This window comes from Oryctolagus cuniculus, chromosome 17 (assembly GCF_964237555.1).
Source record: "Oryctolagus cuniculus chromosome 17, mOryCun1.1, whole genome shotgun sequence".
In the NCBI taxonomy this organism is placed as follows: Eukaryota; Metazoa; Chordata; class Mammalia; order Lagomorpha; family Leporidae; genus Oryctolagus; species Oryctolagus cuniculus.
Genome location: NC_091448.1, coordinates 18,464,732 through 18,486,211, shown reverse-complemented (window position 1 = coordinate 18,486,211; position 21,480 = coordinate 18,464,732). Strand labels below are relative to the sequence as shown.

Sequence of the window (21,480 nt, the reverse complement as noted above, 5' to 3'; positions counted from 1 at the left end):
GAGCCAGGTGCTTCTCCTGGTTTCCCATGCATGTGCAGAGCTCAAACACTTGGGCCATCCTCCACTGCACTCCCGGGTCACAGCAGAGAGCTGGACTGGAAGAGGAGCAACCGGGACAGAATCCAGCGCCCGACTGGTACTAGAACCCGGTGTGCCGGTGCCGCAGGCGGAGGATTAGCCTAGTGAGCTGTGGCGCCGGACAATAAAATATTTTTTAAAAAATAAAATAAAAAATACCTTTTGCCCCTGCATTTCTCCTCCAGCCCAAGCCTGCCTGGTGCCCACTCTGGGGGTCTGGGATTGCAAGTGACCTTCTCTGTTCTTGGTCTCCCACAGCGTGAGCACAGCGTGGAAGATGGCAGTGATGGAAACAGCCTGCCCGGGCACCCCTGGCTCTGCAGTTGGGCAGCAGAAGGAGCTCGCCCAAGCCAAGGAGAAGACACAGTCTCTGGGGAAGAAGCAGAGCTCCCTCCTCCATCTCGAGGCCGTGGAGAAGAGCCCTGTGTTCTGCGGGAAGTGGGAGGTCCTAAATGACGTGATTACCAAGGGCACAGCCAAGGAAGGCTCCGGGGGCGGGCCAGCCGCCATCTCCATCATCGCCCAGGCTGAATGTAAGGGACTGGCTTGTGGGCACAGGGAGCAGGTGGCGGGCTAGACACAGAGGAGGCCAGGCTTGGGGTCCCTGATGGAAAGGAGTGGTTAAGGTAACCATTAGATAAGATTCTCACAAGACATGGCCATGGCCCAGATTCAGTGAGAAGTAGTGGGAGATGAAAGAGCGGATGTGGGGAACAGAGGCTGAACCCATGGTGAGAAGAGGTGGCAGCACTGAGAGGCAGGTGACTTGGGTCTCTTTGCGGGATCATCAAGAGGGCCAGTAGCCTAGAGGGGCCCTAGCCAGGAAAGACCAGGTCTCCCGGAAAGCCCCGCTGGGACTTGCAGGTCCTTTTCCACCTTCCACCTGGATATGGCCCCAACCCCCAGGATGAACACCCTGCTTTGGGGCATGCTGGTCCAGTCCAGGGCTGCAGCCACCCCAGGGTGAGACTGGGCCTGGCACTTTGTGCTTCTACTCGCAGTACCTCAAGGTGACAGGCAATGGTGGCGGCTCTAGGAGGGCCGGGGAAGGCCAGCAGTCCTCTCCCCTTTCCGACACTCGCTCCAAGCCCAGAGGTTTCTAGGGGTGGGACGTGGAGGGCCTGACAGCCAGTGATGAGGCTTCCTTCCTTCCTTTCCCACTTGCGGCTGTTTGCTTGTTGAAGAGAGCTGAGGGAATGAAAAGGAAAATGGAGCGAGCCACATAGTAGTGGTGGTATACAGATACACACATGTAGCTGAACCAGTGTGGAACATACACGCTCACGGTCCTTCTCTGTGTAGGATGGAGCCACTGCCCTGTGCCGTGTGCTTTGTGTAGATCATTTCACAGAAGCTGTACACTAGAAGTGAGGTGGGCACCCCACAGTCCCCAAATCCTCAACATCCCTTCTGCTCTTGACCATGAAGCTGGGCAGGAGGAAGGTCAGACGGTCAGTGAGAGGAGGCCAGGGCCAGGAGGTAGCCGGCAGAGACGTGCTGAGGGGGGAGAGGAGGACTCTAAGGTGCATCTGCTGCTGAGGTCGTGTTCCTTCTCTTCTCTCTGCAAACCCCCCCTCTCTCCACTTATTTCAAAGGTGAGAACAGCCAGGAGTTCAGCCCCACCTTTTCAGAACGCATTTTCATCGCAGGGTCAAAACAGTACAGGTAAGAAAGCCTGCTGGGCGGGGCCGGGGACCCGAAGCTGGTGTCCTCCCTGCCCTGCGCACCCAGGCTGCTGCCCGCTGGCCCTGGCTCCCTCCTCAGACACCTGTGGTTCAGCTCTTGGCATGTAAAGCCTTTCAGAGCCTTTTCAGGGCGTGTGGACGCCTGCCTCTGGGTCCCATCAGCCTGACACTTTGTTTTTGTTCTTTTCTGAGTCCTTGAGGCACCCCTGCTTTCCATCAACAGGGAGGGTTCCGGGAACAGGGGCCACTTCCTACTGGTGCGTGTCTGTGATCGCCTGTGCAGGGGTCCCCTCACCGTCCCCTGGGGAGAGAGCCCACTGGTGTCTCCCCCTGGAGACTCACCTGTAGGGGATGGTTTTGTGGAGGCAGGGGCTGGGCAGACCAGAGCGGCAGGACGCACTCCCAGCTCTCAGACCCCCAGAGACGCTGTTTGGCAACTGAGGGTTCAGCCTAGAAACACTTCCCTCCCCCGGCTGCAGGCCAGCTTCTGTACCCTTGGGATCTGGAAGCTGCTAGTGACGGTGGGAGGGCTGCCGCTGGGAGCCAGAAAGCCTCGGACTTTGGCCGAACTCCTCTGCTGACTTGGAGGCCTTGGCCCGGGGCAAGGGTTTCTGATGGGCCCACCCTTCTCAGCCTTCAGAGAGGAGCCTGTGGGAGCTCAGGCCTCCAGCCGTCCCCAGGCCTTGGGGGGAGCCTGCCTTTATTTTCAGGGCAGAAGGTGAGGCCCAAGGAGCGCGGCAGAGGCTGTGGTCTGCTCCATACCACATTCAAAAACTCTCATGGTGCAGTTCCTCTCAGAACTAGCAGTGGTGTGAACCCGTGAGAGCCATGGTGGGGAGAAGCCTCTGGGTGGTCAGAGAAGGAAGGACAAGCTCCATGGTCCCCGGACACCAGGCAGGCAGCTCCTGGCTTCCTGCAGTAACCAGGTATCTCCAGGGACCAGTGCAGGCAACCTGACTATGATGACAGCAACTAGCCTTCTCTCTGGAGGCATCAGAAACAAACCGCTGCCAGTCCGGGCTGAGGACGTCTGCTGTGAACATGGCGCTCTTCTGGAAGCCCTCCAGGGGACAGCAGAGAGAAGCCCATGTCTCTGCTGTCCCCCCTCAAGAGAGCAGGGTCCTAGGCCCCGTGTGTTGACAGCTGGCCTTGGGCTGGGCATGGAGGTTGGCTTGTTAGTGAACTGTTTCATTGGAACCTCGTGTCCTCCCTGCACAGCAGAAAGATTTCACATATGAGAAAACTGAGGTTCCTCTGGCTAAGACCTGTCCCGAATTTGCATGAGTGTGGTCACATGCCGTGTGATGTGACGTGGTCTCACAGGATTACTGTACGACCCCGTGACTTGGTAGCACTCCTGCTTTGTGTGAGCATACGCTCTGCCACTCCCCTGACGAACTCACACGTATCTCAGACACAGTGCTGTCAATAAGCAACCGTCATAACCCAGAGGCACTGGATCTCAGATCTGTGGACTCCACGGTTAACCTGACCCATCCCATCCTCCTGCCTCCTGTGCCCTCAGCGCCCACCTTGCCCTCTCTTGACAGCCAGTCTGAGGGCCTTGATCAGATCCCCAACAATGTGGCCCACGCAACCGAGGGCAGAACAGCCCGTGTGTGCTGGAAGGGAAAGCGTCGCAGCAAAGCCCGCAAGAAAAGGAAGAAGAAGAAGAGCTCAAAGTCCCCGGCACAGGCAGGAGTGGCCTTAGCCAAACCCTGCCCCCGAACCCCTGAGCAGGAGAGCTGCACAGTCCCCGTGCAGGTGAGACCCGCCACCCCCTGCCCAGAGCCCGGCTCCTGGGGCCTTCTGAACACCTGTCCTAACTCCTGTGTTTCCCCTGCAGGAGGATGAGTCTCCATTGGGCACCCCGTATATTAGAAGCAGCCCCCAGTTCACCAAACCTCTGAGGGAACCAGGCCTTGGCCAACTCTGTTTTAAGAAACTTGGTGAGGACCTACGGCCGGCACTGCCTCGATCAGAACTTCACAAACTGATCAGCCCCTTGCAATGTCTGAACCACGTGTGGAAGCTCCACCACCCCCAGGACGTGGGGCCCCTGCCCCAGCTGGCTCACCCTTTCCCCTACAGCAGACTGCCCCACCCCTTCCCTTTCTGCCCTCTCCAGCCACGGAAAGCTCAGCCCCTGGAGTCCTTTGTCCTGGGCAAACTAGCCTGTGCAGACAGCCAGCAGCCCCTGCCTGGCCCACCCCTGGAGCCCAGCTACACAGCTCATAGCGCCCAGGAGAAGTTCTCGGTGGAGGAATACCTGGTCCACGCTCTGCAAGGCAGCGTGAGCTCGGGCCAGGCCCACAGCCTGACCAGCCTGGCTAAGACCTGGTCAACAGCAGGATCCCAGCCCCGGAAGCCCAGCCCCGAAACTGAGGACTGCGAGGGAGTCCTGCTTACAGAGGTAACTAATCCCCCAACCCCCGTCCACCCCTCCACCAGGGCTAGGCCAGAGCCTCAGCTAGGAGGCAGGGCCAGCCTGTTAGCAGAGCAGCGGCCTCTTTGAAACCAGCCAGACCTCCGCCATGGTTTTCTCACTGTCAGAGTCTCTCTTGCACCAGGTCGCAGATCAGATGCTAGCAATGTGCTGCTTGTGGATGAAAAGCGGCTGTCCCCCTCTCCAAGTCCATGCCCACCTTTCCCAGCCTTCCTAGCGGTTTCTCTGTAGTTCTGGTTGGTCACCTCATCACTGCTGACTGCGTTCTGTGGATGTACACACACTGAGAGATCCTGCCTGTGTTCACCCCTGCCATCCATCCCTTGTGCCTGCTGTCTCCCTGGATAACTCAGGACCTCTAGATGAGTTCATAAACTTGAATTTGTGGACCTGCTCTGCCCCCTCTTCATTGTTCCTCCCTTTTGTCTACCTTCCAGCTCCCAAGTTCTCTTTTGTCATTGTCAAGGTTGCTGCTGGCAACTCCACTTCTGTCCTTCCATCCCAAGCCTAGGAAGGTTTTCCATCACCCAGATTGGCTGGCCTTCCCCTTCATCCTGTCAGCCCCTCAGGTCCTGCCTTCCCCCCTCCCAGCCCTGCCATAGACATGGAGGTCTCTGGTGTGACCGCCTTCTAGCTCCAAGCTCAGCTATGGCCATCCGAGTGCCTCCCTCACTGGAGCCCTTCATCCCTGAGCTACCCTGGCCTCTGAAACTAGCCTGTCTCTCCTGCCACCCCAGAAACTCAAGCCACTGGACTACGAGTACCGGGAAGAAGTGCACTGGGCCACACACCAGCCCCGCCTGGGCAGGGGCTCCTTTGGAGAGGTCCATAGGATGGAGGACAAGCAGACCGGCTTCCAGTGTGCTGTCAAAAAGGTAGGCCAGAGAAAGCTGCACCAGGACTCCAGGCACTGAAGGGCAAAGGCAATCAGGGCCTGTGCGTTTCTTGCTTGTTCCAAGATAGTCCCAGGAAGGCTGTGAGTCTGACCTGGTAACAGAGCTAGCCACCCTGGTCAGTTGGAGCTGGAGGGAGCAGCCTGTCACATGTCCTGGCCTTGTCACTCCCATCAGCACGTGTGTCTGTGAGAGGGAGCAAAAGAGTGGGCACACAGCCTCTGAGTCTGAATCCTGTCCAGGCTGCTCCTGGTGCCAAAGTCCTTAGGGGCAAGGCCAGATCTGGAGGGTGATCATGGAATTCATGCTGAGATGAAATCCCTAAGTCACACAGCACCCCCTACACAACACACCTGGACCAAAGGTAATCAGAGCAGTAGCCCCTTGGCCAGCGCTGCGGCTCACTAGGCTAATCCTCCGCCTGCGGCGCCGGCACCTGGGTTCCAGTCCCGGTCGGGGCGCCGGATTCTGTCCCGGTTGCCCCTCTTCCAGTCCAGCCCTCTGCTGTGGCCCGCGAATGCAGTGGAGGATGGCCCAAGTGCTTGGGCCCTGCACCCGCAAGGGAGACCAGGAAAAACACCTGGCTCCTGGCTTCAGATCAGCACGGTGCGCCAGCTGCAGCGGCCATTGGGGGGTGAACCAACGGAAAAAGGAAGACCTTTCTCTCTGTCTCTCTCTCCCTCACTGTCCACTCTGCCTGTCAAAAAAATTAAAAAAAAAAAAAAAAAAAAAAAAAAAAAAAAAAAAAGAGCAGTAGCCCCTAGCCGTAAGATGCTTAATGGGAGGAGGCCAGGCACTTTGGACTTTAGATCTGCCTTGAGTTCCAGCTCTGCCTGCCCTTGTCCAGGTGTAATACAGTCCTGTGAGACAGACACGAGGAAATGAGACTCTCAAGGGATTAAATAGATGGCCTAGTGACAGGGCCAAGATCCAGACAGGTTTGTCTGACCCAGAATTCAGCTCTAGATCACCCTTCAAGAAGGAGGCAGGAAAGGAGGAGTTGGAACTGTGGTTTTGATTAGCAGCCCAATGCACAAATCACCCCTGCGACCCCGCACCTCACCGATGTCAGAACCAGAGACCCAAGAGGAGAGTGGCTTGCCTGAGGCCACCCAGCCAGGCCTCCTGACACCTCACACTGCCCAGGCCCCCGTGGGAGGTGGAGGCAGCGGCACACCCCCAGCCCTCTGGGTGCAGCATCTGTCTCCATGCCGCTGACTCAGCTCATCCTGGCCACCACCTTAGGGTATTCTGTGCACTGTTTTCTTGGCCCTTGGGCAGGGGAAACGCGGCTCGGGTGGACCTTGTTTCAGGTGGTTCATGTCAAGGACACTGATCCCTAAAAGGAAAGGGACCAAATAGCTAGCCCAGCCCAGAGGCAGCACAGTCAGCCCTGTGCATAGTGGGCTCTGCCCCGAGGCCGTAGTGCCTGTGGCTTTAAGGGGTGAGGAGACAGCTGGAAGTGAACAAACCTTGCTTCCTGGGTTAGTACAAGGGCTAGGGTGTTAAGTTCTGAGTTTGGCCATCAGAGTGGTGGACTGAGAGGGGGCTGTCTGCAAGTGTTACCCCAAACTTCAGGCAGACTGGGTCAAATAAGCAAGCTCTACCCTCACCACCCCCACTGGCAAAGCAGTGTGAGTTCTTGCCAGTGTGGCTCATCCTCTTCTACTTGGAGACCAAGGCCACGTGCCTGACCTCCTCAACGGCAGTGCCCCTCCCCAGGCCACCGGAGAAGGCCCAGCTGTCCCCACTGAGAGGTGGTGGGAGGAGGTGAGAGAGTGTGAAGTGTCCTAGGGACAGGCACCCAGTGCTGCGAGCTTAGTCACCGGCTTCTCAGCTGTTAGCCGCTGAGGTCCTACGAGTCCAGGCAACAAAACAAACAGCCCTAACAGTGAGGAGGAAAACACTCCACTTCTAACTCCCCAGCAGTACAGGGCAGGGACTCCGCAGCCCCAGAGCTGGGCCCACCCAGAACTGCACCTCCTCCCCACCCCGGAGCAGGCAGGGCTGGGAAGGGAGCTCCCTTGGCTGGCTCCTTTCTCTCAGGGGAGCCAGGGGGTAGACGTGGTAGCCATTAGGAACTGCAAGACTTCAGGAGAAACAGCTTCCTGATGTGGGGCGGGGGCTGCGGATGGTGGTCAGGTGCCAGAAGTCACATTGCGCCTGGAGTCCCAGCAAGCTGTGCCCTCTGGTGCTCCCCGAGGAGCATCCAGGACGTGTGGCATCGGTGGTAATGCCAGCACTCCCTTGCGTCTCCTAGAATGGGTGGGGAACGTCCGGCCTGTAGAAGGCCTTTAAAATCCTCTAGTCTGGCCCTGCCACGGCAACCTCAGGCAAGGCTCAAAATTCAGTAAATCTTAGCAGGCTAATTTTAAAGCTGATCATTTTGTATGGCCCACGAATGGTGTTGCAAATCTGCACATAGCCCTAGGCAAAAAAAGTTTCCATCCTCTGTTCTAAAATATCCCTCGCCTGGGTCACATACTGATTGACTATAAGTCCAGGGTTTAATGCAAGGTTTTTACTTTTTTAATTTTTTTTTTATTTTTTGCCTTCCCCATTTACTCCCCGCCCCCGCCCAGTCGCCAGTACCACCTGCTCCTATCCCCAGCCACCCAGTTTTTACTTTTTTTAAGATATGCTTTGATCTTTCAATTGCAAACAAATGCAGACTTGTTACAAAAGCATTCAAAGGACACCAAAAATGTCTTCCTGTCCCCAGTCCTATGCCCAGGAGTGCCTGACTTTTGACATGGTTTTAGATTTGTTGTGCATTTATAAACATGCAGTTTCCTTTATAAAAATGAGATCATAGACATTATTGGATTGTTCTGGTTTTGTGTAATAGCACATTGCAGAGTTTCCTCGGTGGTACATACACAGTGTTTGTACTGTTTAACATGTGGAAGTTCTTATCCGGGTCAGGAGGTGGGTTGATAGAATCCATGAATTCCTGGAACTCTATTAAAACGCATGTTTGTGGCGCACCACATTTTTGATGGAGTAGGGCCTGTGTCATTTATCAGATTCTCAGAGGGGCCAGTGGCCCAGGGAGGGTGAAGACTTGTTCATTTTGGGACATCTGGCTCGCGCATGGAGTTTGGGAGTGTCCCTTTGGCTTGGCCGCTGAAATATAATAGTATGGCCTTGGCCTTTGCCAAGTCGAACCAGCTGGTTTTGAGCACCTGCTCTGTGCCAGACGGTGTACAGGGGCTGGGGACAGAGGTGTGGAACCCACAGGCCTGGCCTGAAGGGGCTGGAGCTGTAACAGGTGACACAAAGGAGAGACCATCAGCATATTTAGGATGAAAACAGCAAGGATCCAGAGCAGACTGGATGACTGTGAGGAAGTGGGGCTGGACCCCTTACATTTTCTGCACACCTGTGTGCCCAGTTCTGTGTTAGTCACTTTCATGTAGATCCAATCCTGGACTCTTCCAGAGAACTTACAGAATTGCTGCTATCCCCTCTTTACTGTTGGAATCAAACACACGAGATGAAAACAATTGGGAGAGCCCGTGTCAAGCACGCGGGCTCTTAGCTGGAGGGAGGTAGCTTATGGAGGTGGCCACAGGCGGATTGCTGGCCACACTCGCTCCTGAGTGTGTGCAAAGCATTCAGGAGGTGAGGGCCACTCCTGGAGAGTTCTTTCGGGGGTGGACTGGCTGGCAGCTCTGGAGTTGGGTTTCCCCAGCTGAAATCCTGGCTGTGATGCTTTGTACTCAGTGACCTTGCACACGGTACTTGCCCAGGCGTCAGCTTCCTCATCTGTAAAATCGAAATGATTGGGTGGGTGTTTGGCACAGCTCAGTGTTAAGACTCTGCTAGGGATACCCGCACCCATATTGAAGTGCCTGGCTCAAGTCCTGGCTGCTCTGTGCTCCCCGCTCCCCATCGAGCTTCCTGCTAATGCACCTGGGAGGCAGTGGTGCTAGCTCAAATGCTTGGGTCCCTGCCACCCAAGTGGGAAGCCCAGATTGAGTTCCTGGCTCCTTGCTTTGGCCTGACCAAGCCCCAGGATGGGAGCTTGATCTCACTCTCTCTTTCCTTCCCTTTCAAATAAATTTAAAAAGGAAACAATGGGGATAATGACACCACCACCCCATGGGCTGTTGCAAGATGTAAATGGTGCTTCCAAAGGGCTTCCATAGCACCTGGCCTGTGTTAAGTGGGCAATAGATACCCGTTCTCATTAACATCCTCACCACAGTTCAGCCCCTCACCTTACATATGAGGACACTGAACTCCGGGTGGGGAGAGAAGTGGGCAGCCAGCCTGAACAGAAGGTGGGGCTATCTTGCCCTCCACCCCCCAATTCCCGCAGAACTGCCCTTGAGCTTGCTTCCTTGGCCCAGCCTGGACTTCTGACATAGTTTGTAGTTTGATGTGTCGTCTGCCACCCACTTTGGTCTAAGCGGGTAGAAATGTTTTAAACATTGCTGGAACTCTCTAGAGGTCTTAACCGATTTAAAAGTTAACCCAGAGGCTCTTAAACAGCTTTTTTTGGTTTGTTTTAAGATTTAATCATTTGAAAGGCTGAGTGACAGAGATCTTCCAACTGCTGATTCACTCCCCAAATGACCACAAAAGTTGAGACTGGGCCAGGCCAAAGCCAGGGGCCAGAAACTCCATCCAGGCCTCTCATGTGGGTAGCAGGAACTCAAGCACTTAAGCCATTATCCGCTGCTTCCCGGGTGCATTAGCTGGGAGCTGTGTTGGAAGTAGAGTAACCGGGACTCCAACCAGTACTCAGATATAGGATGCAGTGTCCCAAGTGGCAGCTTACTGTGCCACAACGCCTGCCCCTCCTGAACTTTCTTGTTTCATAACCCTTAATATCTCAGTAATCTTTTCAGAGTGCCCTGGGCCAAAACAGTTACCCAGCAGTTCCATTTAGTAAATATAGTAGGTCCAGTAGTAAGTCTTTATGCTAACAAGATAGCAGCCGTCAGAAAGGCAGGGCACAGAAGTTGAAAGAACGAATCTCCTTCCACTCTGGAATGACCAGAACTCATGGCTCAGGGCCAAGCTGGGCATCACACAGCCTCCCCAACCTTGAAGTCAAACTGGGCCCCACCAGCTTTCCTGCCCATTCCCTGCTGAGTGTCCTGTCTTCCATAGCAGCTGCAGAACCCTGAGGGGTGTGGGCTCTGATGCTGACGCTGAGCCACCTCAAGTGGGTGGTTCACGTGGGGCCACGCAGACGCTGGGAATCCTGCAAATGTTCCCGGTCTGTGGCACCTGCGGGGGTCTCTGCCATGCTTCAGCTCCATCTGGGTGGGGGGAAGTTCAAGGCATTGGCCCAAGCGAGTCCTCTTGGTGAATTCCTTCCGACTCAGGGTCAAGACTTTTTAGAGCTAGAGACTCCAACAAAGAGTCACAGTTCCTGAGTGCTGATTAGCCGAGCCAGACACTGCACGGAACCAGAAGAGACAGTTTCCACTGACAGGCAAAAGTCTAAAGTCTGAGCTCCTGTTTGCCAAGCCACAAGTCCCAGCAGAACTCTGCCAGCTGGTCCTGTTTCCACTGGCGCCCCCTGGTGATGCCACACAGAGCTTCCATGAGTAAGGATGTGTTTACTGAGCTGAGGGAGGAAGTGAGGAGCTAGCGTTTCCTGAGCACCTGTTGGTCAGCAGGTGTGGCGCTAGTTGTCCTCCTCCTGAATCCTCGCTCTGCCGAGAGCGGATGTCACTTTGCATCCCTCCCACCCCACCCATTGGCCGAGGAAGCCCGCAGTCTGTGGGAAGTATGCTGCCTTTTCTGAAGTGGCCGAACCAGGGCCTAAGCCTTCGACGTCTGCATCTGAGACCTGCTGCTTCCCACCATGCCACGCTGCTGCTCCCTGTGGAAGGGAGGGGACCCCAGACCTGCCAGCACACAGGGCCCCTCCTCAGGTATCCCTGTGTCCAGATGCTGGGGACACAGCTGCAGACAGAATAAACACTGCTCTGGCTGCACGAACCTTCCAGTCCTCTGGGAAAGAGACAGATACCTGGGAGGGACACTGAGGACCCAGGACACCTGCCAGCGGCAGAGGCCTGTGTCCTAGAAGTTGCCAGCACATTTGGGCTGGAGGGGAAGAGTGTCCTGCGCAGACTTGAAGGCAGCAGCGTGCTGGGAGCTGGGACAGGGAGTGTGGGTTTTGTGGGACTGTGTTCACAGATGGTCAGTGCTGCCAAACTACTTTGTTGTTGTTGTTGTTGTTTTAAGATTTATGTATTTATTTGAAAGTTGGAGTTACACAGAGAGAGGAGAGGCAGAGAGAGAGTCTTCCATCCACTGGTTCACTGCCCAATAGGCCGCAATGGCAGGAACTGCACCAATCCAAAACTAGGAGCCAGGAGCTTCCTCCAGGTCTTCCCACACGGGTGCTGGGGCCCAAGGACTTGGGCCATCTTCTGCTTTCCCAGGCCAAAGCAGAGAGCTGGATCAGAAGTGGAGCAGCTGAGACTTAAACTGGCACACCTATGGGATGCTGGCACTGCAGGCAGTGGCTTTACCCACTATGCCACAGTGCTGGCCCCCTGCCAAACTGTTACAAGGAGGTGGCCCTAGTGCTGAGTACCTTGGTGTTCAGTTTGGTCCCTGAGGGCTGGCAGGCTGGCCAGCCCCTGCCTGGCTGCAGCATTACCACCAGGGTCACCAAGGTCCCTAAGAGGATGCCAGGGAGCCAGCCTGCTCCCCTCACCCCAACTCAAGGCAGCTCTGGGCACTTGCAGGTACGAGTCGAGGTGTTCCGGGCAGAGGAATTGATGGCTTGTGCGGGGCTGACCTCACCCAGAATCGTCCCCCTGTATGGAGCCGTGAGAGAAGGCCCATGGGTCAATATCTTCATGGAGCTGCTAGAAGGTAAGCAGCCACATGCCATTCTTCATTGTTCAGAATTCAAGGCCAAAGTTTCCCCGGTCGTGCATAGGTTGACCTTGGTTTCCAGTCAGTCCACATTCCTGACCCTGTGACACCTCGAGAAAGGCTTTGCCCTTCCTGCCCTTCACTCTGGCCCATGGCTTTCTGGGAGGCCCGGGAAGCAGTGTGTCCAGCCTGGCCTTTGGTCTCCTAGGCGGCTCGCTGGGCCAGCTCATCAAGCAGAAGGGCTGTCTGCCGGAGGACCGGGCCCTCTACTACCTGGGCCAGGCCTTGGAGGGGCTGGAATACCTGCATTCACGAAGGATTCTGCACGGAGATGTCAAAGGTGAGGTGCAGCTTCACAACCTCCTCCCCCACACCTTCCTGCCTGCTCTTCCCCCAGCTCTAGGCCTGCCTGGTTGTCTCCATCAGGAGGGCCTGAGTCAGGCTAACAGGTCTGCGCCCAGTGAGAAGGGGGTGGTGTTTCTAGCCCTCAGCCCTGGCACTGCAGTTTCCAGTGGGTGGTGCGAGCTCCTGCCCATTGATGACCACTGGGAAAGTGGGGGCAGCAGAGGACAGTGGCAGAGTTCCAAGGAGGAAACCCTGCTCCTGTCCCCAAGGTGCCATCTGCCCCTGGCCTGCACTGGAGCCCCCCTCACTTCCATGACTGTTAACAAATCATAACACAGCTGCTGCATGGGCTCAGCCAGACAATGACTTCACTGCGGGCCAGGCCAAGAGGATCCAGGGTGGGCCAGGACCCGACGTGACTCACCTGTCGCTCTTCCTCCCTGATCCGGCTGGCAGCTGACAACGTGCTCCTGTCCAGTGATGGGAGCCGTGCGGCCCTCTGTGACTTTGGCCATGCCGTGTGCCTTCAGCCCGATGGCCTGGGGAAGTCCTTGCTCACAGGTAAGGCCCCCAGACAGCCCCTCCCCACAATGGTGATAGCCAGGAGCTAATGCCAAGCGCGTGCCCTGTGCCTCCTGGATTTCGCATGAGGGAGAAGCCGTGGCACTCCTGCTGTCCAGCAGTACATTTAACCCTGCAGCCACCCTAGGCTGTTCTCATCCTACAGTAAATGCAGTAATGGATGTCAGGTACTCATGTGGATGCTCCCACTATGGATGGAGCAAAGTGGCAAGGCCAGTACCTCCCCCTGGGTCCTAGACCTTCTGCCTTGGAGCCCCCCTGGGGCTCCTCCCCTCTTTTCTGCCCTTTGAGGGACCCCTGTCTCTGAGAGCACACATATCTGGAAGCACCATGGGCACACTGACCAAGGGGGCTGGGCTCTGTGAACTGTTCTTAACTTCTAGTTTTCTGGTTATTAAAATAACCAATGCCCATTATAAGATATTTGAGCAAGTACAGAGTTAAGTTGCATAAAAGAGAAAGAAAGAAAAAATCCTCACTGTTCCTCTTGCACAGAGAGATAATATGAGTATTTTAGATAATTGCAGGATTTATTTTTTCCCATGCCCAGTTAAGGCTTTTGTAGCACAGATTTGCCGTGTGTGTGTGTGTGTGTGTGTGTGCGTAGCATAACATATAAAGTAATCTCAGTTTGGCCAAAAGAAAACACAATCTGATGGAATTATCAGTTAAGCATCCCTCATCCAAAACTCCAAAATGCTGCAGCGTCTGAGACGTTCTGAGCGCCGACTGATAGCGCAAATGTAGACGGACGTGGACAGCGACCTCTGCCTTGGAACAACTTCAGTGGATTTTTTTGTACTACCAAAAAAAAAAAGGGGAAGAAGAAAAGATCTTTTCTAAAATATTTTGAAGAAAGTAGAGCTAAGCAAAAATTTGAAATACAAATCATCAGAGAAAAAATTGTTCCCATCTGCTATTGATCCTTCCTGTCTTTGCTTATAAATTTTCTATAATTTTTTCACTCACTAGTATTTTAGAAACATCACACCAGTAATCTGTCTTCTACAACCTCACATTCAGTGTCCAGCCCCCTCATTTTTTTGATTTATTCACTTTACTTGGTAGGCAAAGTTACACAGAAAGGAAAGACAGAAAAAGAGATGTTCCGTCCACTGGTTCACTCCCCAAATGGCTGCAATGGTCAAGGCTGGGCCAGGCCGCAGCCAGAGCCAGGACTCCATCCAGGTCTCCCACGTGGGTGTCAGGGGCCCACGCACTCGGGCCATCTTCCATTGCTTTCTCAGGCCATTAGCAGCGAGCTGTATTGGAAGTAGAGCATCCAAGACTCGAACCAATGCCCATATGGGATGCGGACATCAGCAGCAGCTTAACCTGCTGCACCGCAACGACAACGCACCCCTCCCCCTCCATTTTTAAAAGGCACATCAAGGTCTGATCCGCGGGCAAGCCCAGGTTCCAGCTGATAGACTCGCATGCCTTGGCCCAGCCCTGGCGAAGTCCCCGGCTTCACTCATCCCTGACAGATGTGACTTGGGAGCTTTGTTTTTTTTTTAAAGTACTTTAATAGGGGCTGGTGCTGTGGTGCCAACATCCCACGTGGGCACCACTTCAAGTCCCAGCTGCTCCACTTCTGATCCAGCTCCCTGCTAATGCACCTGGGAAAGCAGTGGAGGATGGCCCAAGTACTAGGGCCCCTGCACCCATGTGGGAGACCCGGAAGAAGCTCCTGGCTCCTGGCTTTGGCCTGGCCCAGCCCCAGCAATTGCAGCCATTTGGGGAGTGAACAAGCAGATGAAACATCTCTCTCTCTCTTTCTCTCTCTCCTCTGTCTCTGTAACTTTGCCTCTCAAATACATGAAGCTTTAAAAAAAATAACTTTAACAGAGACAAAGTCAGGGGTCCCCAAGGACTAACTAGGTTGGCCATTGCCTGGGCTCATGCCCACCAAGTTCACAGGCATCTCGCCCTGGCCTTCTCAGGGGACTACATCCCTGGCACGGAGACCCACATGGCCCCAGAGGTGGTGACGGGTCGGCCCTGCGACACCAAGGTGGACGTGTGGAGCAGCTGCTGCATGATGCTGCACATGCTCAACGGCTGCCACCCTTGGACCCAGTACTTCCGAGGGCCCCTCTGCCTCAAGGTCAGTGCCGCCCCGGGACCAGGGCCACAGGGCCGAGGCTGCAGGCTGGAGGGGCCCCCGTCTTGGCTGTGCCTCGGTGCAATGTGAGCGGAGGGAAGCCTCCTTGGAATGTGGGATCCTCAGCGGTACCCACTGGAAGGGTGTCCTGGCTCCCAGGCAGCTCTGAGCTCTCATCCAGCCCTCCCTGGGCCCAGGGCACCTGGTCACCTGCTCCCCGGCCCTGCCTGTCCTTCCTGGATTCTTTTCCCCTTTTTTTAGGAAATGTTTTCACCCGGGCTCTGGCCAGATGTCCCTATTCCTTGTGATAGACCCCAATACAGCACAGGGGACCAGGGTGGGTGGAGAGCAAGAGAGCAAGATCAGAGACCATGTGCTGGGAGGTGACAGAGGGCTGAGGGAGCAGGCCTCACGTGTTGTCCTCTGGCCCCCAGATTGCCAGTGAACCTCCACCAGTGAGGGAGATCCCACCCTCCTGTGCCCCCCTCACGGTCCAGGCCATCCAAGAGGGGTTGAGGAAAGAGCCCATCCGCCGAGCGTCCGCCACAGAGCTGGGGGGGCAGGTCAGCCGGGCGCTGCAGCAAGGTAAGAGCCCAGCACTGACTAAACCCCCCAGCAGGAGCAGGGAACTGTGACCGAGGGGGGAAGGGCAGGTAGCCATCAAGAGCAAGCTCCTTGACCTCTCCGAGTACAGGGCACAGCAGCCTCAGGGGGGTCAGGGAGGCTGAGGCCATGTTGGGTGTAGGTGTCAGCCCAGGCTCAGGAGATGGGGGGAGGGGATGAGCATGCTGGGGGTGGGGGTGGATCAGACTCATCAGGGAGCAGAAGATGCACAAGAAAGCCAGGCACCATGGGACAGCCATCGGACTGGAGAAATCGGAAGGTGGGTGGCGCCAGGTGTGGGCCAAAGGGATCCCCACCAGATCCGCAAGCGGGACACCAGAGTAGCCTTGTTTTTCAGAGGGAACTATAGGGGTCCCTCACTGAAAGGGCGAGACAGAGGAGGTTGGAGCCACACCCGTAGTTCAAGCTGCTGCCTGTCACGGTGGCTCCGGCAGATCGGAAAGGCGTAGTGCCGAGGGGAAAGAGCACGCCCCAGGAGGAGACCTGAGCACGGTGCCTTGCTCCTAAACTGAAAATCCGTGGACGACAAAAGCACATTTTGCAAGGACATGATCAAAGATGGCCTGTCAGTGTCACCTGGGGCAGGCAGTGGTCGCAAGAATGGAAGGAAAACAAACCAAACAGGAGAGACTGGGCCTGGCCCCTCCCACAGAGAGATGGCAATTTAGTTACAGGAAAGGCCCCAGGGTGAACCTGCCCCCACGCCCAAGAAGGGGTGCCCTCGGAAAGCACCCACGCTGGGGTGGCGGCCAGGAGGCCTGCTCACCTGGCACTCTGAGTTGGTGTTGCCCCAGGGCTGCTTTATTTTGGGGCTGTGTTTCAGGATTTTTTTTTTTTTAATGTATGGAGTTGTTTGTTTTAAGATTTATTTATTTATTTGAAGGGCAGAGTTAGAGAGAGAGGCAGAGACAGAGAAAGAGACCTTCCATCTACTGGTTCATTTCCAAAATGGCTGTGATGGCCAGAGCTGGGCTGATCCAAAGCCAGGAGCCAGGAACTTCTTCCGGGTCTCCCACGTGGATACAGGGGCCCAAGGACTTGAATCATCTTCTGCTGCTTTCCCAGGCACATTTAGCAGGGAGCTGGATCACAAGTGCAGCAGCCAGGACTCAACTGGTGCCCATAAGGGCTGCCGGCACTGCAGGCGGCAGCTTTACTGGCTCTGCCACCCTGTGTTTACCCTGTGTAGTGCCGGTCCCTGGGTTTCAGTTCTTTGTTTTACTTGAGAGACAGAGAAAGACCATCTGTTTGGCCCTTACTGGAGCGGCCCCCCTCTGGAGACAGAGAGAACTCCTTGTCTGCTGGTTCATTCCCCAGCATGCCCACAACAGCCCTGCGCCTGGGCCAGGGCTGGAGCCAGGAGCCAGGAATGCAATCCAGGTCTCCCACATGTGTGGCAAGGACCCATCATCCGCTGTCTCCCAGAGTCTGCATTGGCAGAAAGCTGGTCAGGAGCCAGAGCTGGGAATCAAACCCAGGCACTTCCATGTGGGATGTGGGCATCTTAACTGCTAGGCAAGATGTCTGGTCTCCCAGAGTTGTTTCAAAATCTCCTGTTCTTAACAAAAGCTTTAGGCAGGGTTGACTGTATAGTTTTGAAATGTCCTACTGATACCTAGAAGGAAAATGGAATACAAGGCAGAAAGGGAGTCCTCTTCCTGGTGTTACGGAAGAAGCCTTCCCTGGTGAACACCACGCTACCCTCCTGCTTGTCTCCCACAGTAGGGTTTCAACAGGGTCCCCCCTCCTCTGTCCTCCAGCCCACCCCTACTCAGAGGCCACTCTGGCTTGGTCCAGCATCCGTGTGTGGGCACAGCCCCACTTCAGCCCGGCATACTCTCTTTTGCAGTGGGCGGTCTGCAGAGCCCCTGGAGGGGAGACTATAGAGAACCAAGGCCTCCCCCGCCAAACCAAGCTGGCTATCAGGAGGCCCTGCATGCCCAGCCCAGGGAGCTCTCATCGGGGGACACCACAGGTGGGGCTCCTGAGCTCCAGCCTCTACCACCAGAGCCCCCAGAGCCGAACAAGTCTCCAACCCTGAACCTGAGCGAGGAGGAGTCTGGCACATGGGAACCCTTGCCTCTGTCCTCCCTGGACCCAAGCCCCGGCAGAAACCCCAGCTCACCAGAGCGGAAGACCACCTTCCCCGAGCAGGAGCTGCAGCAGCTGGAAATAGGTACAGGTGCACAGACACACGCAGGTGCACACGCGGGTACACACGCATGTACACACGCAGGTGCACACGCAGGCTGTGACTCCCCGAGCCCTGGCCCCGCCTCCCCCACGAGCCTGTGCTGTGGGCAAGAAGACACCTGGCGACGCGCACCCTCCTCCCAGTCTCTCACAGCCGTCCTCTGCCTCTCCCCGCAGAACTGTTTCTGAACAGCCTGTCTCAGCCATTTTCCCTGGAGGAGCAGGAACAAATTCTCTCGTGCCTCAGCGTCGACAGCCTCTCCTTGTCAGATGACAGCGAGAAGGTGAGTTGGCCATCATGCACCTCCCAGCCCTGGCATGGAGCCAGATGGCTACATCCAGCTGTGTGCAAGTGGTGGGGAAAGAGAGGGTAACTGAGCCACCCCTTTCTCCTCGGAGGGTCCTCACCAGGACAGGGGTCATGGCTTCTTAGAATGAGACTATCTATCTTCAGCACCCTGGGAATTAGGGCAGGGGTTTAGCTATGAGGGCTGTGGGGAGTTAGGATCTGCTCCCCTTCTCACGCGCCCCCACCCGAACAGCCAAGTACCTGCACAGCTCCTCACCCCAGGGAGGACCGGGGCTGAGTCTGTGCCAACTCTCGTTTCAGAACCCATCGAAGGCCTCTCAGAGCTCACGAGACACCCTGAGTTCTGGTGTGCACTCGTGGGGCAGCCAGGCAGAGGCTCGGAGCTCCAGCTGGAACATGGTGCTGGCCCGGGGGCGGCCCACTGACACCCCGAGCTACTTTAACGGTACAGTCAGAGTCTCATCAGCTTGGCAGCCAGGCTACCTGGCCTGAGGGATCCTTGAAGGGCTGAAGTCCTTCCCCTGGCACAGCGGGAGTTGGGGGTGAGGGGTGGAGAGGAAGGCACTTGGTGTCCAGAATGCCAGGTCTCCAGCCAGTAAGTCAGGTTCAGAGCGAAGGCCTTCACTGCCCAGGGGCGGTGGGGCGCTGAAGGACCTCGCTGGGGAGGGGAGCAGTCTCTCCCAGCCTAGAGACAAGAGTCAGAGCAGTGAATGTCTTCTGAAGGGAGAAGGAAGGAACAGGGCCCGTGGGCATTGTAAGCAAGACCTCAGCCACGGTGTGTTGGGCTCTGGTGCATAGCTTTGGTCATGACTTTGCTAGAACATGGGTTTCATCAACTACAGGTCCCTGTCTGTCCCCACGGCTGGTGTGACTCATGGCATCAGGCCCTCATGGCCTGGCGGACATGGCTTTGACCCAGGGAACAATCTGGGTTGCCCACTGTCTAATTTAAGAATTAAGAATTGTGTTCCCTTCCTTTCTGCTTCAAATCCAAGTAGGAAAACTACTTCCCCATAGAAGCCAGCCTCAGCTCTTAGCAATGTGCAGGCCAAATTCAGTTGTGCACAGCCAAAAAGAACTAGCAGGTGTATAATACTGGAGTTCATCTCTGCCACTTTATCACAGCTGTACCTAACTACACACACACACACACACACACACACACACACACACACAGGGCAGAGTAGCAAAGGGTTCCCCAGCTACTGCCAGAACTCTGCTCTGGGGGAGCCAGCAGCCACTCCTGACCATCACCTTGCCTACCTTCCAGGTGTGAAAGTCCAAATACAGTCTCTCAATGGCGAACACCTGCACATCCGAGAGTTTCACCGGGTCAAGGTGGGAGACATTGCAACTGGCATCAGCAGCCAGGTAAGGGGACAGTGGTGCCTGGGGTCCTCAGGACCGACCTTTGGGCCAGATGGGATTCCCTGAGCTTTCCAGAAGGAAAGCAAACAGTGTCCTTGGAGCTGCCCCCTAGGCTGGGGGCATCAGCTTTGCGCTGCTGGGTGGCTTCTCAGTCCTGCACTTCTGTCAGCCCACTGGTTTGTTCTACTCCCCAGATCCCAGCCGCAGCCTTCAGCTTGGTGACCAAAGACGGGCAGCCTGTTCGCTATGACATGGAGGTGCCAGACTCGGGCATCGACCTGCAGTGCACCCTGGCCCCCGATGGCAGCTTCGCCTGGAGCTGGAGGGTCAAGCACGGCCAGCTGGAGAACAGGCCCTAGCCCTGCCTCCACCTCGGGCTCCATCCTGCCCCTGTGGCCTTCCTTCTCGGTGTCGTGCGGAGACACAGGCTCAGCTGTCTCCAGGGATCTGCTATCCCTTGGCTCAGTGCTGTGACCAGGGGCTGGTAGCAGCCAGAGGCGTTGGGAGAGGGAGGTTCACAAACGCCTCCCAGGACTCCCCGCCGAGTCCTGTGCAGCCCAGCCAAGAGAACACTGTGCCCACAGGAGACAGAGGACTCCGCCCTCAGGGACAGAGAGGTCTTCTCTGCCCTGCTCCAGAAGCGTGGGTCAGACCTGTTTGGATCGGTGGCCGCTCAGGTAGTCAGGGGAGAGCACACCTGCCTTAGGGAGGAGGGACGAGCAAGCCCCGGGAGGGTGGCAGCGCCACAGGCCCACGCCAGGGCATCCAGAACCAGCTGTGGGGCCTCTCACACCTACCTGGCTCTCTGCCCCTCCCTTTCGTGAGTCAAGGAGGAAAGTGCCTGACGCCAGAACACAGCACACTTGCTAGGTCACTGCAGCACAGGGCCTGGTGGAACTCCGGTCCAGGCAAGGACCAGAGAAGGTGACAGAGTGAAGTGGTCCTCAGCCCGCAAGCACATTCGCCTTTGCTGCTGGGCTGCGCTCCTGCCCCTGCCTCCAGCTGGCTGGCACACATCTGTTCCCTCACCTGCAAAGAGGAGGACGAGAGGCCCACCCGGCAGGAGCAGCCCACAGGTGGGGCACGCTGGGCGCTATGGGGAGCAGCAGACACAAGCGCTGCTGCTCCCCGGGCCAGTGTCGGCGTCCAGCCCGCCGGCCCCCTGGAAACACTCCGCTGCCCCGTCACAGGGCACTGCCAGCTCCACGTTGCACTCTGATGAGCTCAAAGCACTTTCCCCGCAGCCCTCCAGGAGGCGAGCCAGTGGGCCTGCATGGTGCAGGCAGGCAAGGGGGTGGGGCAGAGGGCCTCGGCTCCACTCGGGCACGTGACTCCTCAAACCTCTTCCAGATTTTCCCACGAGCACCCCTTCCCCACCGCCCCAGCCACGCTTCTGGGGGAGCTGCTCAGGACTCATGTAGCATTAAATCAACTGTGAATTGTTGGGGGCAGGCACTGAGACTCCTCAGGAGAAACATGTCCGCGCTCGCCATGGTGGCCTCTGTCCAGCTGTTCCCCCAGGGCCAGCCAGCTCCCAGGGAGGGGCCCCGCCCCCAGCACATGAGGAACTGCAGCCTTGGTACTGTGGAGTTCGGGGTGGAGAGAATTTGCAAGCAATAAAGTTTGGGGTGATGTGTTCCTAGCCATGGTTGTTTCTTCTGCCCTGCCTCACTCCCCTCCCAACCCTACCTGCCGCCTGCTGCATGGGGACTTTTCAGGTTTCCCCTTGTTTGGGGCCAGGGCTACTTTCGGTCTGAGTGAGGCTGCTTTTCCTGCCACTCCTGGTGGGCGCTCCCAGTCCCACCTGGGGGCCATCATTCAGCCCAGCTGGGCAAGATGCCCACCCAGTGGCAGCAGGGAGGTTCCTGGCCAGCCACTGCCTGGCTGAGAGGAGGGGAAGGCGGGCGCCAAGGCCTGTGCCCCGTGCTGTCCCTGCTTTGGAGCACTCAGGACCACCGACAGTAAGCAAGGGGACAGGGTGCTGGGCGAGTGGTGCCACT

General features: G+C 56.5%; 1 protein-coding gene across 2 annotated transcripts in view; it reads left to right on the top strand.

Moving 5' to 3' along the window:
- MAP3K14 (mitogen-activated protein kinase kinase kinase 14) overlaps window positions 1–21,122 on the top strand; it is a 48,380-nt gene extending 27,258 nt beyond the window's left edge. For both annotated transcript variants that reach the window (XM_008271593.4, XM_051825758.2), the window contains exons 2-16: window positions 337–611; window positions 1,674–1,743; window positions 3,314–3,527; window positions 3,610–4,176; window positions 4,947–5,084; window positions 11,822–11,951; window positions 12,163–12,294; window positions 12,756–12,860; window positions 14,825–14,988; window positions 15,420–15,570; window positions 17,459–17,785; window positions 17,980–18,086; window positions 18,413–18,557; window positions 19,383–19,483; window positions 19,675–21,122. In XM_008271593.4, coding sequence (XP_008269815.1) covers window positions 356–611; window positions 1,674–1,743; window positions 3,314–3,527; window positions 3,610–4,176; window positions 4,947–5,084; window positions 11,822–11,951; window positions 12,163–12,294; window positions 12,756–12,860; window positions 14,825–14,988; window positions 15,420–15,570; window positions 17,459–17,785; window positions 17,980–18,086; window positions 18,413–18,557; window positions 19,383–19,483; window positions 19,675–19,839 — 2,772 coding nt within the window. In that variant the 5' untranslated portion in view covers window positions 337–355 and the 3' untranslated portion in view covers window positions 19,840–21,122. The remainder of the gene's footprint in view (window positions 1–336; window positions 612–1,673; window positions 1,744–3,313; window positions 3,528–3,609; window positions 4,177–4,946; window positions 5,085–11,821; window positions 11,952–12,162; window positions 12,295–12,755; window positions 12,861–14,824; window positions 14,989–15,419; window positions 15,571–17,458; window positions 17,786–17,979; window positions 18,087–18,412; window positions 18,558–19,382; window positions 19,484–19,674) is intronic.
- The last annotated feature ends 358 nt before the right edge of the window (window positions 21,123–21,480 follow it).